The sequence below is a fragment of the Doryrhamphus excisus genome, chromosome 16 (genome assembly GCF_030265055.1).
Source record: "Doryrhamphus excisus isolate RoL2022-K1 chromosome 16, RoL_Dexc_1.0, whole genome shotgun sequence".
NCBI classification, from domain to species: Eukaryota; Metazoa; Chordata; class Actinopteri; order Syngnathiformes; family Syngnathidae; genus Doryrhamphus; species Doryrhamphus excisus.
Window position 1 is genome coordinate 15,532,016 of NC_080481.1, and position 19,025 is coordinate 15,551,040.

Sequence of the window (19,025 nt, forward strand, 5' to 3'; positions counted from 1 at the left end):
TGCTGGTATACTGGAGCCTATCCCAGCTGTCTTCGGGTAAGAGGCAGGGTACAACCTGGACTGGTCGCCAGCCAATCACAGGGCACATATAGACAAACAACCATTCACACTCACATTCATACCTATGGACAATTTGAAGTCGCTAATTAACCTAGCATGTTTTTGGAATGTGGGATTATTGTAGAAATTGTAGATCGCTTATGCGGTGGTACATTATTGGATAGTAGGTTGTTGTTTGCTTTGTGCAGGATTTTAGCTCTTTCAAAATGTACCAGATCAGGGAATTTTGATATTTGTGAGTTTGGGAATCAAGGGTTTGTGTGCTTGGCATTGTGGACGTTTTTTTGTCATACAGTGTTCGTGATTGAAGTACACTTTTGTAGTATATCTCCACCCAATAACTCTATTAGATATCATAATGTTCATTTTGGAATGTTGTTTTTCTTGTAAATGTTTACAAAATGAACATTCACAGAAAAAGGCTAGCACCGAAAATGATAGACGTTAACTTTACTGTGTTCACACAAATGCCGTTACGTTTTTTTGTACACTGTTTTCTCATGGCATTCAATGAGATCATAGCTGGACTGTTCAGGTTTTCATAGATGACATTTCTCATCCAAACTATGGTGCTTGGCGAAGGTCTGCGCTCCCTGAGTACTTCTCTAGCTTGTTAAGATTTTTGGGTGCCTGGAGTAGATTCATTGGATTTAATTTATTTAGCACGGGAAAATTTGCCTCAGCTTTTGTACATTTCAGTTAATTAATAACAACAAATGAGGTACTGATGTATCTCAAAAGACGAGCAAAACTTGTAGGTCAAACCACCATTTGTTCCATTTCTTAAAGGGGACCTATTATGCTCGTTTTTGTATTGAAGTGTGGACTCCTATAGAGCAGGTACACACAATAACACATAGATTTTACAGAATATGCACCCATTCCAGCCGTATTTCCTTTGATTTGTGCTTCCTGCCAAAATGGGCTGTTTTCATTTATTCCACCCACACCCCGCCTCTGGGCATGCCCACTCCGCTATGATTGGTGCTTCCTAACTATGAACCATATAAGGAAGTCCGCCCCCTGGGTGACACCAAGCCCTTCTTTTAGTGCTCACTTCCAAACGCGCAAACCTCATTATCGAAAACTTTGGCATCGTTTAACATGAGAATACAACATTTTTGTACAAACTACATTTGTTGGTCAGAAAAGTGGAAAAAGCATAATAGGTCCACTTTAAGTTAAATTAAATAGAAATCATAACAAAGGAAAGTTTTAAAAATAAAACACACACATAGTAAGTCATGTTTTTTGTAACACAAATACACATAATTATACTTGCAAAGTGTATTTCTTCTTAGAAATACATTAGAATACCGGCCAACTGGTATGCAGTTTGTAGGAAGTGATGAAATTCTGAAATTGAACGCCAATCAGTACTAAACGATATTAGTGCGTCTGTACATTAGAAACGCTTAATACAAGATTGTCCGAGTAAAGTACACATAATCCACACAAGTTACTCATCAACACTTACTGTTATTGTCTTTTTGAAATGTCGAAATGTGGTAAGGGGCATGAAGACACATGCCACACATGACAGTGAACTCACACGTACTTCCTGGTATAATTGTGCTTCCTCCACCTTACTGCGCGTGGTGACTCACACGGTTTGCAGAGTCACACTTGGAAAGGCTCCCATTGCATACAGGAATTTCCTGATCCCGCCTTGGCTTCCTACGAAAAAGAAAAAAAAAAAGACTTCATAATAGAGACTGATCCCACCCACACAGCTGGCCAGCTATTGGGAAGTTCCAGGTTAATAACTAAACGTGGGACACACAGAGGAGGAGTCAGCGGGGTCTTTATGGTGGATCAAGACTATGTATGAAGCCTGTTCACGTTCATAATCCAGCTGTTAACAACAGTGGTCTCTTGGGAATATATTCTTCCAAAAACAAAAAGATGTTAGCCAAAATCTATGCTAAGGTGACAGCGAGTTCACTAAAAACGTGTTTTTCCAGTTGAAACAAGCGCAGCTTTCAAATGATTTCCAGTCCCCCTGGTCACACCTTGATTGTAGTTTTCCTATTGCAGATAAGTTCAGCCTGTACAATCTTGCATGCTTGACGTCAGCAGAGGGGTGGCGGAGAGCGCTATTACTCACTATGTTTGAGTTGCATTCCTGTACAGCACGTACCCAGTGCCTGCCCCTTATTTCTTAAACAGGAAGTTGTAAAGACAGTTGCCAAATCTCTTGCACCCCTACCAAAGAATGGGGATCCACTGCAAGCACAGCCAGTGAGCATTGTCTACGCCAATGGAACTTGACCTCTGTCGTTCTGTTTGTTGTCAGGTGGTAGGCCTATGTGTAGTTTTTACTTTGCGAAATTTATTTACTTCAAATATGAAGAAATTGTCATTGAAATGACAATGCGTTAGTTCTTCCGGCTAAGGGAACTCGTAAATAAACAGAAGTGCTTAAGCAAACCCGGAAACAATAGTCAACAAGGAAGGATGGGCAGCGTTCAAACTTAATGAAACTTGTGTGGCTCGACAGAGTCACCTTGTGGTTGTCGTAGAAAACGCCAATGTAATTCATACGCTTGCATTTGTTTAGCGCAGGGGTGTCCAAAGTGCGACACAGGGCCATTTGTGGTCCGCGTTTGTTTTTTTTTTTGTCCCTTGGCAGTGTAAAAATATAATTTAACAAGAAAACTAAAATAAAAAAGGCAAAAAATTGAACAATTTGTAGTAATTCAACAAGAAAACAACATAATTTTACAAGAATAATTATGTATGTCATTGTAGCAAAACATTCAAATATATACGTTTTAAAAAGTTTGTTATTTTTGAATGTCACACAATGAAAAGTAAAACATATAAAGGAAATTAAGTTAGGGAAAAAGTCTAGATATTGTAGGAAAAAATACATATCAAAAGAAAATGTACGCAATTTATTCCAGAAGTAAGTACACCCTGGACTGGTGGCCAGCCAATCACAGAGCACATATAGACAAACAACCATTCACACTCACATTCATACCTATGGACAATTTGGAATCGCCGATTAACCTAGCATGTTTTTGGAATGTGGGAGGAAACCGGAGTCCTTGGAAAAGATTCAAACCCTGACACTCATGTCAACATGCCAACATGCTAACCACTCGGCTAAACATGGATTGCCTTTTTTTTCCCCACAAAAAAATATTTCTTTTAATGCCTCTGTAACATGAATGCCCAATGACGGCGAAGTTCTGTAGCATATTTCTTTATTTGAAAAGGCAAAACAAACACAAATAAAAAAAAATACACTTTCAAAACTCAGCATAGAAAACAGGGAGAACTTGTGACGCTGAGATTTAATAATTTTAATCCCTTGATCAAGCAGAACCAACACAAAAAAATTCAGCACACTAAAAACCTGATTTAAGATATACTGTACATACATATAGTATCTAGTAAGAGTGTATCCTTCAATAGGACATTTATACATTCTTAACAAAAGGTATACAGCTGTCCAACTCATTTTGTTGAATGATAGCAGCATAACTAATCTCACTTTAGAACAGACCTGTAGAAGAACAAATGCAGCATGCTAAAAAAAAACAAAAAACAACTTATATCATTCAAAATGTCCAGCTCAGGGCAATGACATCCTACCTCTACAGTGTATTGTTTTCATCCCTACATGTGCTGGTGTTTGCTTTGTTCATAATCCCTGCTTCCCTGTTCCGATAGGAAAAGGCGACACAATATGATGTGTTTGTATTGCTGCCGAATAATTGGCTCTTAGCTACTTTTAACGTGTGTTTATATCCAGCGTCGCTCAGCTGACACGAGCCAAAAGTTACAACCACAAAACTCTTAATAGTCACAAAAGTTTGACATTTAGACAAGGCCAAGGGGAACTGAAATATCACCATATTAGACTATTTTAACCTCCGATGGAAATACTGTATTTGTACTGTTACCCTGTGATTGGCTGGCAACCAGTCCAGGGTGTACCCCGCCTCTCGCCCAAAAGACAGCTCCAGCACCCCCGCGACCCTCGTGAGTAAAAAGCGGTAGAAAATGAATGAATGACAGAATCTCTCTCAGCATGTTCTGAACTCCTGTTTCAGTGCTATGAAGTAGAATTATCATAGCATGTATGCAGTTGGACTTTTCTACCGCTTTTTCCTCACGAGGGTCGCGGGGGTTGCTGGAGCCTATCCCAGCTGTCTTCGGGCGAGAGGCGGGGTACACCCTGGACTGGTGGCCAGCCAATCACAGGGCACATATAGACAAACAACCATTCACACTCACATTCATACCTATGGACAATTTAGAGTCGCCAATTAACCAAGCACCGGGGAGAACATGCATATCGGGGATTATTATTATTATATTATTATATTGAGTGGTTCTGATATTAACTGTCAAGTGTATCCTTTTTATGTTTCTCTATGCACTCTTAACACTGTTGCCTCTTTGTGTGTTTAGGTCGACATATGTATCTGGGACGTGACATCTTGAAAAGGCCCTGAGCTTCCAAGACTAAAAGAACATTTAAGTGGATGATAACGACCGGCTGCCTGCTATTTCCGTGAATCGGGTGAATTTGGAGAAGTTCAAGCAGTCCACTCACTGGCAGTCTTGAGATGCTTGTTTGACCAGGTTAGTCCACTTTGCAGCAACACTGGAGATAGAGACAGACGGACAGACATCAGTGGTAAATGGCTCGATAGCAGACGTAAGCAGTGAGCGCCAGCGCGGTGCATAAGCACATGTTGGCAAGTAGTGGTGACCAATTCTCAGGAGCTGGAGATATTTCCGTTATCTGCTCAAGTGTCTCCGTCACATCGTGTTGCTCCTGTTGCAGCTGGGCATTGGTTTCAGATTTGGAGGTTGGATCTTGGACTTTCGTGTGAGAATTGTGCTGATCAGCACCATCAGGAGGAGACTGGGGGGCAACAATGGTTCTTCTCCGAAGCTCTGAGTCTTGAGATGATCTGTATGAGGAGAACAGTGGAATAAATAGTTGATGGGTAGCCGTGTAAGGGCATAAAGGACTACAATGTCCAGAACTAAACGCCATGTTGAGCCTGTCTGAAGAGTGACGGTGGCAACACTATGGTAAAGGACAGCCTGAAAGAGCCGCCATTATGGCAGCAAGGATTTTGTCAACTTCCTTAAAAAAAAGAAGATTTAACTCCAAAAATCTTTTCTTATGAGTCATGTTGTCAACTTGTGATCTGAACCACTTCCTGTTTACAGAATTGATTTCATTTGACGGTGAGATTTTAGACAATATGAACAAGTACAGGTCAGTATTATTTACCCCAGATTGTCGATTTCAATCAGTTGGACAAGCTGCTCATTCTCAGGAATTAATGATTCAATTTTGCCATTATGAAGGTCTCTTGGGGGGAGTAGGGGAGGCGGAGGGGTGAACTCATCCTCCTCATTTGAAAACTCTCTCCATGAATCCTAATAAGGGAGACACATTACACATCATGAGTACATAATGTTGTCAACAAATAAATACTTAGTCTTTAAAGCACTTGCCTGCAAAGACACGTCCCCCTTGATGTATTTAGCACCTTCAATGACAGCCAGGTAAGAGAAGCGAAGTTGATCTGCGGTCTGAATTAAGCCCATGCGATGCCGTCGCATCTCCAGTAGAACATCGCGGATACGTACTGAGGACGGGTCCTTGCGAATGGACATCTACATTGGCAGGAAACAACATACGTAGTATTTTACCTACAGTAATAGTGAAAATAGTGGTTATATAGTACATAAATACAGGCCGATATGTAACATAAACAATTTAATACTTTGACATGACGTTGTATGACATCCCCATCAGCGGTGTAGTGCATCAATAGTGACTTATCCCCCACTTCATCACGAGAGCACAGTTCTGGTTAGTTGGTGGGGTCACTTAAGTACAGAGTTTAAACAATATGCATTTAAAAGAGTAATACATATGCATCACAAAAATACCTCCTTAAAAAAAGTCACTGTTGACGCACTACACTGCTATCCCAAAAACACTTAAAGGGGACCCATTGTGCTAATTTTTCAGCCCTTTGTATTGAGTTGTGGACTCTACCCACGATAGCCAGCACACAAGGCTTTATAGTACTTCCAGAATCTGCACCTATTCAGCTGTATTATTTTGGATTTCGTGGTTCCCTCGAAAACTGTCTGTTTTAATGTATTCCACCCATGGCCCGCCTCCAGCACGCCCACTCCGCTGTGGTTGGACTAGCGAGTACTTAAAAGGAGTTCCGATTTGTAGCACCTGCTAGCTCACGGTATAGGAATTGATAATAAATGGCGATTTATGTTATTAAAATGTCGGCTTTTAACATACAGCCATATGTATAGGATCTCGAATCCGATCCAGAAGTAGAGACTGGACAGTCCGAAGTTTCTCAAGAAAAGAGGGGGCAAAAATTGTAAACAAATGTGGCTTCCCCGTACGAGGCATTGCTAGAAAGTAAACAGAGGAGCAGCGCTTAGGGGAGGGCAGAGACTAGAGAGTGGGCCCCTCTGTGACATCACAAAGAGGCAGTTTTACCACGCCTTTTGAAACTGAGCGTTTTGAGGGGCTCACTTTTAAGTGCGCAAACCTAACCCAAACATTATTTGAAGGGATCGTTTAATCGTTTAACTACATTCTAACTACATTTATAGGTCAGAAAAGTGGAAAAAGCATAATAGGTCCCCTTTAATGTTCCAACATTTTGGAACTATAGTACGACCTATATTGGTGATTTTTGTTGGTAAATGACAAGAGATTATCATCCCATGTCCACATCTATCAGTGTAAACAAAGAAGTCAGTCTGTAGTTGAGTACAACTCCGGCACAATTTTGATTGGTGAGGATGAGAACATCAGCTAAATTGTGCGGTGACGTTGTGGGATTGGACAAAGTTTCTTTAATGAAATGTCAAACGTAAACTAATAGTCTCAGTACAAACCAATAAGAGGCATGTGTCCACAAGGCAAAAGGTTCCAGATCGTCCAATGCCAGCGCTGCAGTGCACCACCACTGGCCCCTGGTCCAAATTCATACATCCTGACTCTTGTACTTTGAACAGGAAATTAAGGAAGGAGGCTGGAGACTCTGGCACCCCAAAGTCAGGCCAGGTTGTGTAGTGAAAATGTAAAATGTCACGTCTCTCCAGCGTCTATAATGGGAGAGATAAATCCACAGTTAAAAAAAAACAGGAAGGACAAATCTCCCATTTTCAATAATTTTGCTCAAGCACAACTTACAGATAGATTTTCCAGCTCTAGATGACGAACTGTGTAATAAGATTGAATGTCTTCGGAAACGAAGGTAAGCTTGAAGTTGGTATCTTCAAAGACAGCATCTCCCTCTTCTCTGTGTGGCCAATATTGGGCGCATTTAACCTAAAAAAGAATTGTTCAAATTGCATCAGGGCAGAAATCAGTAACGAGGAACATTGAGTGAGAGAAGCACTGCTTACTGATCCTTTCTCTATGACTCTGTTCAGCATTACCACACCACGACTTCGCTGCTCCCACACCATCTCCCAGAAGTGCCCACATGTGTTTGGTAGGGGTCCCTGAAACAAAAATTGGTCCATTATAATACAAGACAACACAGGTTTCGGTACATGAGATGAATTGAGATCTATCAGTCTGGAAAAAGTTAAAAAGACATATTTAAATCTTTGGGACTCCAGCGAACTACAGTGAGAGCCATTATCCACAAATGGTGACAACATGGAACAGTGGTGAACCTCCTTAGCAGCAGCCGGGAAATCAAAATTACCCCAAAAGCGCAGCAACGACTCATGCAAGAAGTCACAAAAGACCCCACAACAACATCCAAAGAACTGCAGGCCTTCCTTGCCTAAATTATCTTAATTAAGATCAGTGCTCAGGACATCGAAAAGACACCACTAGACGCCAAAAGCTACCTGCTAACATGGTTTAATGCACAATGAGAAAGATAACAAAGGGTTAGCTCAAACTTTTTCAGCCTTTCAAGGTACTTTTTAAAAATCAAATCCCAAAGATCTACTGCATACTATTCATTCATTTTCTACCACTTATCCTCACAAGGGCCACGGCCGTGCTGGAGCCTATCCCAGCTGTCTTCAGGCGAGAGGCGGGGTACACTTGGACTGGTCGCCAGCCAATCACAGGGCACATATAGACAAACAACCATTCACACTCACATTCATACCTATGGACAATTTGGAGTCGCCAATTAACCTAGCATGTTTTTGGAATATGGGAGGCAACCAGAGTCTCCGGAGAAAACCCACGCATGCACGGAGAGAACATGCAAACTCCATACAGAGATGGGTGGAATTGAACTCGGGTCTCCTAGCTGTGTGGCCTTTACGCTAACCACCCGACCGCCGTGCAGCCTACTTCATACAAAGTTGGCTGAATCTCCTCATGTTCATTTTTGAACGCAGCTCATCTTAGACGTGAATACACATTTTTCACACACATGGAACACACTTCTGTGACCGTCCTTCAAAATAAGAGCGCTGTTTAACCCGTATCAGGGTCACATTCACAATTTCAAAGTTCATAGGTAATCAAAGCAGCTGATATCATTCACAATTCAGTTCAATATGGCAATAAAGATGATTCCATGTAATTATTCAATACCCTGAGTACCGGCAATATGTCCTTCAAAATAACGTGTACTAGACACACACTTCATATATTACGTCTAGTTAGTATGTGCTAAAGAAGACAAAACACAATGCTGTCATATATACAAATACGTAGTGATCTGGTAAGAAATTATGATTTAAAATATACAATAAAAATCAGACAGTTTACCTGAGTTAGGATATAGTTCCTCTGCGCCTCTTCAACAGATATCAAGCTGGCGTTGATGTAGTCATTGGCACTCTGTTGCAGACATATTCTACTGTGGTCAACTGGGGAGAAAAACAGTAATAATTTAATACTATAAAGAGAGAACAGTCTCCCTAAAATTAGGTTACATTGCATATGCATGTACGTACAAGTATATGTATGTACAATAGTCAATTATTCTCTATAAAATGTGTTTTGGGTTCGTATTTGTGGGAGTCCAATTAATTGGACTGACATTATTTTTTATGGGTAAATTTATTCTGGTATTTTGGTCATCACCTGACCTTTTGAAACAGTTTCATGACAAAACCTGAGGTTCCGCTGTCCTTTAGATGTGGAGGAACCTTGACTTATCAAAGGGTCACTCAGACAAGCCACCCTATTAATGTGTCAGCAATCTATAATATGTCCCAGGCCATCTTACTGTCACCTTAATATCCCGTATTATCTATCACAGTTCAGTGAAACTTACATGGGCTGACATCCCGGTAGCGGTTCCGATTCTTGTTTTCCGGTAATTTGGCAACCTTACAGGGGAGTTCGCAGGACTGCTGACGAATCTCCTGGAAGAGAATTGAAACTGGACAGGTTACCATTATGATGACAGATGCAACATGGAAGGTGCATAATGGCTGGGCCACAGTACTTCATACAATTAATTAACACAACGGTTATGTTCCAATGTGTCAGTTTTGTCCTATTCATGAACATTTACATGTAAATATGCTGGAATCAAATGCTAATTTATATCTGTAGTCCCTGGCAGGTCAGAAGGAAAGAAAACTGTGTGCCAATGACAATAAAATAATGAACAATAACACACATGACAACAGCCAATAATGTCAAAGATAAACCATTAGCATACAATTAACTATCACAGATCTGATTCTTCATAAGCCATTATTTGAGATTTATGTTAAATATATTAAAGGAAGTAGAGTGAATGACTTCTGTACGCTATTAAAAAGAGCAATGGTTTGAAGCGTGGACTTTGAAAGTGACATAGTAGGAGCACTTCGAGTGAGAGCCTGACTGCAAATACGCCAAAAGCGTAAAAGGTACACTTGTTTCATTTCCACCATAATGTTCTAAAAGTAAGGGGGGTGAAAAAAAACTATACCAACCTGATAAATGGCGCTCCAGATCCCGTTATCGTCGATTTCCTGAAACTCAGCTTCCATTGCTGACAGTCCAGCTGTCCGCTCCTTCTTCTCCTACGGTGAACAAACCTCACCTCGCTTTAACTGCGATGTTTTTCAACACTTAAAAGTGTCTCAAAAGGCGGACAGGATCCCCGCCGCTGTTGACTAATCCTCAGTAGAGCAACATAGATGACTTCGATTAGGAATCGGCCTGCTGTTAGCGGAAACAAGCCGCAGGCTCCTCCTACGCGGTGTTGCTAGCTGCCGTCTTTGGTGGCAAAGAATATACATTCACATATACAATGTGTTTGTAAGTTCCCCGGAATAAAAGACGGAGTTTTAAAAGTTACAAATCGAGACGGCTAACTTTGAACGAGTGGAACAGTCACTTTACCATTTGTATGGCAGACGTGTGAACACACCGGCGTGTGCGCGCACGGAAAGCATCTTATTACTGCGTGGTGACGCCGTTTGGGGGAGCGCGGACGTACACATGCGTAGGGGGTGTTCTCGCGATGGAAAACTGGATTCCTTTTATTGACTCGAGTTCTCACTAAAGCAATTGGGTATTCATTTCAATCGAGTCAGTTGATTCCGCAGAAACTCGCACATGCTCAAAAGATTTCGGCAGACTCGCTGTTGATCATAGACATATTTGCCACATCGAGCGCTGAGTCGTACGTCAACGTCGCCGCCATATTGGATAGGTCAAGGATGCGCTAAATACAAGCAAATGTACTTACTTTTTTAAAGTCTCTTAAAAAATAAATATAAGTTGATTGGTTTCCTTTTTAATTTAGTCGCCGTAGCAGGTGGGAGTAAGTGAACAAGTTAAAGGGAGTACCCATGAGCTCCGTTTCAGTAAGAAAAAACACTCGTGAGTTTTGAACGTGTCGTTCATGACTCGCACACCCACAGTGTGTTTACTTCGAGCCAGTGAAGCCTCACTGAGGACTACAGGTCTTTAAAATGGTCGAGGTGAAATGAAATTTCCAGAGATGGAAATTTGAGAATGTGCATTTTGTGATGTGCCAACATGGACTGATTGTAGTTCAAAGGCTTTCTCCAGGCCGTCTTACAGCAACAACTGGAACAAGAGACTTTGACGCTAAGGCTAGCTAGCAAAGCAAGTTAGCTTGACTCTTTGAATCACCTTTAACCCAACGACAGGTATTATGTACACTTTTAACAAGCTGCCGTGTGTGTCTAGCTTCATGTGTTGTCCTTTTCTGGCCGTCGGCTGACTTTCTATGGCTGTATTTCTTTAGCTGTTGTCTAGCGTCGGCGTTAGCCTTCAGCTGTCTGTTCGCTGCTAGCTGATGTGTAGCTATAGTTATTGCCTCCCAGTGGTGGAAAAAGTATTCAAATCTTTTAACGGTAAGTTGCATGCTCAATGTAATAAAGCAAAGAAAATTTAAATTTTTATTTATTTTTTTTCTTGAGAAAAAAAACAATCAAGAGCAACGTATAATAAAATGATATATACACATATATACACATGTGTATGCTCAAACCTATGAAGTAAATATGAATGACTGCTAGTTATTTGGTTACATTGTAAACAAACACATTGTAAACTTTACAAGGATATACAGGCACCTTAAAAGAATATGAAAATGGAGCCAACTGGCTTTCAAACATATAATATGCAGTGTTGTATGGAAGTCATTTCTCGAGTAAGAATGTCATCCATTGTCATTTAGATTCCTGGAGTGGTTTGAGAGCCCTGAGAGACTCTGAAGTCAGCATGGCTCCCAAGGACATCATGACCAATTCCCACGCCAAGTCCATCCTCAATGCCATGAACTCTCTCCGCAAGAGCAACACACTCTGCGATATAACTTTAAGGGTGGAAAACACTGATTTTCCAGCTCACCGAATTGTCTTAGCTGCCTGCAGTGACTATTTCTGTGCCATGTTCACCAGTGAGGTAAAACAAAAATGATCATCATGAAGCCTGTTTTACAATCTCATATATGAGACATGTTTATTGTTTGTTAGCTTGCAGAAAAGGGGAAATCATTTGTGGACATTCAGGGGCTCACTGGATCAACAATGGAGATCTTGTTGGACTTTGTGTACACCGAGACGGTGCTAGTTACTGTGGAGAATGTGCAAGAACTGCTACCTGCAGCGTGCTTGCTTCAGCTCAAAGGTTGGTGATGGCATGCTTCAGGTGAAATCATCTCGTCTAAATAAATGACTACTTCACTCGTGTTTTTCTTTCTTCAGGGGTGAAAAGAGCATGTTGTGATTTTTTGGAGAGCCAGCTGGATCCGTCAAACTGTCTGGGCATCCGTGACTTTGCTGAAACTCACAATTGTCTCGACTTGATGCAAGCCGCTGAGCTCTTTTCCCAAAAGCATTTCTCAGAGGTGGTTCAGCATGAGGAGTTCATGCTGCTGAGCCAGACGGAAGTAGAAAAGCTCATAAAATGCGATGAAATCCAGGTGAGAAAACGCATTTTGATTACTGCAGATATCATAGCCACAGTTGCTGGAAACATCAAAACCAGTCTGGAAGACTTGTGGTAGATTTCCTTTTGGTGCTTAGTATGTATGTCTGAATGCCTTCCAATGTTGAGGCTTTTGTTTTGATTGTCATATCTCATATGTCAGAGACCGAGACTGGTCTCAGCCTATCCCCCTCACTGTTGCATATTATTACCGATTGCGCTCACAATGAAACTGCAGCAAAGAAAACACAAAGTTAAGTGGTCAGGAAATTCCTCCCATAACCACATGCCTCGCTTTGTAACAACACGGTTATTATCATACACTGATTTATATAGAACGGCTCACTCAAGACAGTCCAGCTTGTCTTGTGTCTTATTAAAAAATAAACCGGACCCAACTTGTAAGTCAGAGTTGTGTTTGAGACCCCCCGTCTTATACCCGTATGTGTGCTTTGGTTCCAGGTGGATTCTGAGGAGCCTGTATTTGAAGCCGTGCTAAACTGGGTCAAACACAACCGAAAAGAGAGAGAGCCTTATTTGCCTGACATGCTAGAGTTCGTCCGAATGCCATTGCTGACCCCCCGCTACATCACAGATGTCATTGATGCTGAGGTGAGACTCGCCGCGGGTTCCTCTCTGAGGGGTTTGCAGTGACTTGCGGTCAGGGAAGGCAGGTGAGGCAGAGTCTCGTGATGGGGGGAAAAAAACTCCCATAGAAAGGAAAAGACAGTATTTTTTTGGAGTATCTGAAAACAAAATAACAGTTATTTAACAATTAAATTCTTATTCTTCTTCTTATTATTATTAAAACAAGTCAGTGCCTTACTAGCCATCAACCTCGCTGCACGTCACTGTGTATTTGTCATAGTGGCTGTCACAGTCAAGCCCACTTTGGCATGTTTTAGCCTCTTATACACTGCAGCCTACCATGCCGAGACCTTGTCGATGAAGCAAAGAAATTCCACCTAAGACCAGAGCTGAGGAGCGAGATGCAAGGCCCACGCACACAAGCTAGATTAGGTAGCTGTCTTGACTTTAGCTTTGGTAGCATCTTGTTTGTCATCCACACTGCCGTTGACATCAAAACTCCTTTTTCAGGTGCGAAAGAAGTCCTTTTGGTCATCGGCGGCTTTGGCAGCCAGCAATCGCCAATTGACATAGTAGAGAAATATGATCCAAAAACTCAAGAGTGGAGCTTTCTTCCAGTAAGTACTGTACATAATTGAAACAGCTGTATATAAATGTCCCCTCTCTTTTGTCATACACAGTCACATCCACATAAGCAGTCCCAGAGAATTGAGCAACAGTTTGTTGTTATAATAGCCGATACATTCAACGACGGCTAACTTTAGTTACGAAACAAAGCACGAAGATACTGCAAGCATTATAGTGTACCATGTTCGATAGTTAGCACTTTGTAGGCAGCCGCCTATCCATGACATAAAAGAGCTTTAAAATCCATCCAACGCAAGATAGTTTCTGTGATCAGAGGTCATACAGATAGAGTTTATATGCCACGGCATTATGACTATACAGTACTTGAAGCATTTTACAGATAAGATGATGATCATGCTACGCTTATGGAGGTATTCATTCATTTTCTACCGCTTATCCTCACGAGGGTCGCGGGGGTGCTGGAGCCTATCCCAGCTGTCGTCAGGCGAGAGGCGGAGTACACCCTGGACTGGTGGCCAGCCAATCACAGGGCACATATAGACAAACAACCATTCACACTCACATTACAATTACAATACTGATACTGAGTCCAAGTCATGCTAGATACTTTGTGGAAGAGTAGGGATGCTCCAATTAGGGTTTTATGCTGCCGATTCCAATACCAATCATACATTCATTCATTCATTTTCTACCGCTTTTCCTCACGAGGGTCGCGGGGGTGCTGGAGCCTATCCCAGCTGTCTTCGGGCGTAAGGCGGGGTACACCCTGGACTGGTCGCCAGCCAATCACAGGGCACATATAGACAAACAACCATTCACACTCACATTCATACCTATGGACAATTTGGAGTCGCCAATTAACCTAGCATGTTTTTGGAATGTGGGAGGAAACCGGAGTACCCGGAGAAAACCCACGCATGCACGGGGAGAACATGCAAACTCCACACAGAGATGCCCGAGGGTGGACCAATCATACATGAGTGTGATAATATACCAATACAGATCACATGGATTATCTATACTTTTCAATGTATTTATAATGAGTGCTATTGGGCCGTACCACGCTTAGATAATTCCAAGGGTCCCTGGAGAATAGCTGTCCATTCCTGCTAAGGTACTCCTCGTCTTTCTTTCATGTTTGCGCTCTTCAGCTGCAGTTATCTAGCATTTAAAAGAATCTTTTGTTGTCGCTTTATATCACTAATGACTAAATGGTTTTTGCAGAACATTGCAAGGAAAAGGCGTTACGTTGCCACAGTGTCTCTCCATGATCGAGTGTATGTGATTGGAGGTTATGACGGACGGTCAAGGCTCAGCTCTGTGGAGTGTCTGGACTACACGGCAGACGAAGATGGTGTTTGGTATACCGTTGCTACCATGAATGTGCGGCGTGGCCTGGCTGGGGCAACGACACTCGGAGGTGAGCTTTTGTCTGCATATGTTTGGTAATAATGACTGTTACTGGCATAAACATTAGTTTTTTCTGATAATAATGATTTTGAAAACAGTATTGCCTGGATTTCGGCACGCAAGAAATGATTTAAGCAAACCTTAAACCTGACATGATTCAATATTGGGAGTTTCTTGCATTTTGTTTTTGTTGTTTCAAATGCGCAGAGAGGTTTGTATTACTACATTACTCTCTTCTATGCCACCACAGGGAACTTATGCATATGCCTAGATGAAATTTTGATATTGTCGATAAGCAATGTTATTGACAAAAAAAATTGACTATTTTTTTTCATTAAATATATAGCATAATAATGAGTACATCATATCAGAAGCAATAAACTTTAATTTCTCAAGAGTGTTTAACATCGTAATTGGAATGTCAATAGCTTTTAAATAAAATAGCCTATGTAATTGTTATTGCTTTATTAACTCATTCAATCATAGCCATTTTTCCGCTCAGTACTGCATTTTTGACGATTTTTCAAGGCACACGGAATATTGTATTCTAGGGCTATATAAACATGGTAAAAAAATATTATCGGTATACTCTGCATTATTTTTCATCAGGATTTTTTTTAGTAATCAGCAGTAGAACATAGCAAAATTTAAGTTTTCCAAAAAAAGGGAGAAAAACAGCTTTATGACAAGATACATTTCAACCACAAGTTTCACTTTTATACAAATTTAGCCACACATATTTAACCAAAATATCTACTATTATGCCACAACATAACGCAAAAAAAATTAATTGAAACTTACTGGAAAAAAATTTCCACATTCTTCCCGTCATCTTAGCATTGTCCATCCACACAGAACACACTTGAGTGACTGTTCTTCAGAATAAGAAGTCATTAAAAAAAAAAATCTTCCATATGCAGTTAGGATGGCATGGGTGACTACATCTTCCTTAATCACAAGCTCAGGCATTACAGTTTGTTGAATACTTTGTACCAGTATATCAGTATAATCTGATCCCCGTTTTTTTTTTGTTTTTTTTTTACTGGTCTCGGATCAATATCGGATCGGGATACCCCTTACCAGATATCTGCACCGAAGCCAACTATCGAGCATGTGTAATCCATTTTTGATTTAACTTTTCAGACATGATATATGTTGCCGGAGGATTTGATGGTAGCAGACGCCACACAAGCATGGAACGATATGACCCCAATATCGACCAGTGGAGCATGCTGGGAGATATGCAGACAGCTAGAGAAGGTGCTGGTTTGGTGGTGGCCAGTGGATTGATATACTGTCTTGGTATGGACACTCATTTTTTTTCTGTCGTTAGAAGCATCGCATATTTATGTAAATTGGTCATAATATTTCCTCAAAGGTGGATATGACGGACTTAATATTCTGAATTCAGTGGAGCGGTATGACCCCCACACAGGCCACTGGACAAGTGTCACCCCGATGGCCACAAAGCGCTCGGGTAGGTTCCCGGGATGCTATTTGTGGTTGCGTCGTGTGTCAGTAACTCTTGACTATTTCCTGTTTGTTTCAGGGGCTGGTGTGGCTTTGCTCAATGACCACATCTATGTCGTTGGAGGCTTTGATGGCGTTTCACACCTCGACTCCGTTGAGGTCTACAACATCAGGACAGACTATTGGACCACTGTGGCCAGTATGACCACGCCTCGGTGCTACGTAGGAGCGACTGTCCTCAGAGGGCGCCTTTATGCCATCGCCGGGTAAGGATGTTCTACAGCACACTTGTCATTCATTTTAATGTAAAAATCATTTTAATAACATTTAATCTGCCACCTCTTATTGTATTTTTTTTTGTCTTCCTAGATACGATGGGAACTCTCTCCTCAGCAGTATCGAATGTTACGACCCTGTTATTGATTCCTGGGAGGTGGTTACCTCCATGGTGACGCAGCGGTGTGACGCAGGAGTCTGTGTCCTCCGGGAAAAGTGACCTCTGCCTGAGAACTAAACCAACCACAAGCGAGCTTGAAGGATAGGCAGCTAGACTTTGATACAATGCCACTTAAAAGGGAGCCAACAATGGCAGATGCTGGTTTGTTCATCAGTGTGCTCAAGGGAACTTGTAAAAACAAACCCCCCTCTCATTCGTCACACCCTTTGCCACGCATACTGCTACAGAAATAAAGCTTGGCTGTGGTTTGACCACCGAAAAGAGCCGATCATCATTTGCATGACTCTCTTTAGTGGCAATGTCGATATCTGTGAGATTTTTTTTAATTTTTTTTTTTTTTTTTGAATTTGTCTTCCAAGTGCAATATATTTGTACACATCAGAACATATAAACAATGGAGTTGCTGCTATGCGCCTTATGACTCTGGCTACATCGTGAACATTCATGTTGCCTTGTTAATGGTCCATTTATTGCTCGTTTAGCATTTGCCAGGTATTTGCGATTATCTTTATAAGAACTGCTTTGAGAATCTCCGTAATAAAACGTTTTCATTCACGTTAGAGATGAATATTGTTTTAAGATAACTGAATTATACCAGTTACGTGATTTTCTTGAAAACGACAAACATCTGAGGTGCATGCCATTTGTTTCCTGCGCAAGCATTTCAATTTAAATATGTGACTTCACTCTTTGCTTGGAAAAGTGAATAAACACATAATTGACACTTATTATAACATCTTAATATGCCTGAATGACTGTTTAGCTCATTTGACATGTTGCCTGCCAACTCATTGATGATGCTGTTACCGCTATAGCATGAAAATAGCAACAACAAAAAAGAATCCAGTTAGCATTTAGGAATTACAACCAATTTATGCTGAATGCCTCAATGTATTCATGATTTCTATGAAAATAATTTGCAGTTGGTAACACCCTAAGCGCTAAATTCTGAGTTTTGATGCTGGCAATGCTTTGCTAAGCTTTTCGCTAATTGTTGCTTGTGACCTTTGGGTCATCAGCAAGAAAAAATATTAACAAAAAATAGCTTTTATAGAGATGAATTATAGTTTTACACTCAGAAAATAATGTGAAATAATTAAAAATGACAATTGGATGTTAAATATTGTTGATGTGGACTTTTGATTCTATCCTTCCATGAAAATAAAATGCCAAAATTTGTAGTTGTTGGGTTTGTTATGGTTTAAAAAGATGATTTGTGCTTTTTGGGGAAACTTTGTGCTTTTCAAACTCTCTTGTTTCCTGAGCGAGTGCATCTCCGTTGCATGTGGGATAGGCACGTGTGCAGACAGGAAATGGAGTTCTTCTGCCTCAAACGCAGACCTGTGGCCCCACAATGAAGACCCCTTCAATACCTTCTTGAATACCGGCAGCTTGGGACGTCATGTTCCAAGAGCATTAAATGTATGTTGACCTGGAGCCCAAATGGTCGGTGATATGTCCAACATATGATACTGTATATTAGATTTTATATTATATGATACACTATAATTTCTTTTCAGATGAAGTGAGAGTAGGAAAGTACAACGATCTTTTCCATCCAGAGCAGCTGATCTCTGGAAAAGAAGATGCAGCCAACAATGCCCGGGATCATTACACATCATTAATAAGAGTCATGGAGCGCATTTGCAATATGGTCAGTTATCAATCTTAAATGGGACCTATTATGCTTGTTGTTACAATACTAAAAATACTAAAAATATTATCGTGTTAAACAATGCCAGAGTTTCAGATAATGAGGTTTGGGCATTTGGAAGTGAACCCTGGATGACATTTGGCATGGCTTTGAATGCTTGATTTCAGAGTTTTTTTCTAACACTGGCTCCCTGTGATGTCACAGGGAGCTGGGCTTCCTTATATGGGCGTGTGCTGTAGACCAGATACACTCTGGCACTGCCCTCCCCACAGCTCTGCTTCACTTTGTTTACGTTTGTTAGCTATTGGTTTTTATTTATTCATTCATTCATTTTCTACCGCTTTTCCTCACAAGGGTCGCGAGGGGTGCTGGAGCCTATCCCAGCTGTCTTCGGG

At 41.1% G+C, this 19,025-nt stretch overlaps 2 protein-coding genes across 6 annotated transcripts in view; one reads left to right on the forward strand and one right to left on the reverse strand.

Annotated features, from left to right (window-relative positions):
* The window catches only part of klhl12 (kelch-like family member 12), a 63,587-nt gene extending 45,364 nt beyond the window's left edge, over positions 1 to 18,223 (forward strand). For 2 of the 5 annotated variants that reach the window (XM_058050501.1, XM_058050502.1), the window contains 11 exons: positions 4,486 to 4,659; positions 11,712 to 11,938; positions 12,010 to 12,163; positions 12,241 to 12,458; positions 12,926 to 13,075; positions 13,369 to 13,668; positions 14,864 to 15,059; positions 16,193 to 16,351; positions 16,428 to 16,526; positions 16,599 to 16,785; positions 16,889 to 18,218. In XM_058050501.1, the coding sequence (XP_057906484.1) occupies positions 11,756 to 11,938; positions 12,010 to 12,163; positions 12,241 to 12,458; positions 12,926 to 13,075; positions 13,369 to 13,668; positions 14,864 to 15,059; positions 16,193 to 16,351; positions 16,428 to 16,526; positions 16,599 to 16,785; positions 16,889 to 17,015 (1,773 nt within the window). In that variant the 5' untranslated portion in view covers positions 4,486 to 4,659; positions 11,712 to 11,755 and the 3' untranslated portion in view covers positions 17,016 to 18,218. Of the gene's footprint in view, positions 1 to 4,485; positions 4,660 to 10,889; positions 11,179 to 11,276; positions 11,386 to 11,711; positions 11,939 to 12,009; positions 12,164 to 12,240; positions 12,459 to 12,925; positions 13,076 to 13,368; positions 13,669 to 14,863; positions 15,060 to 16,192; positions 16,352 to 16,427; positions 16,527 to 16,598; positions 16,786 to 16,888 lie in introns of those variants that run through there. The other 3 variants (XM_058050499.1, XM_058050498.1, XM_058050500.1) reach the window with 3 other exon arrangements.
* LOC131103939 (tyrosine-protein phosphatase non-receptor type 1-like) lies at positions 4,557 to 10,479 on the reverse strand. Its single transcript, XM_058050504.1, has 9 exons — positions 9,991 to 10,479; positions 9,339 to 9,429; positions 8,828 to 8,928; positions 7,489 to 7,587; positions 7,274 to 7,411; positions 6,976 to 7,185; positions 5,551 to 5,712; positions 5,324 to 5,472; positions 4,557 to 4,994 (listed from the first exon to the last, which is right to left on the reverse strand). Exons 1-9 carry the CDS (start codon positions 10,045 to 10,047, stop codon positions 4,709 to 4,711), a joined length of 1,293 nt encoding a protein of 430 aa, XP_057906487.1. The 5' UTR covers positions 10,048 to 10,479; the 3' UTR covers positions 4,557 to 4,708.
* Positions 18,224 to 19,025: the final 802 nt, after the last annotated feature.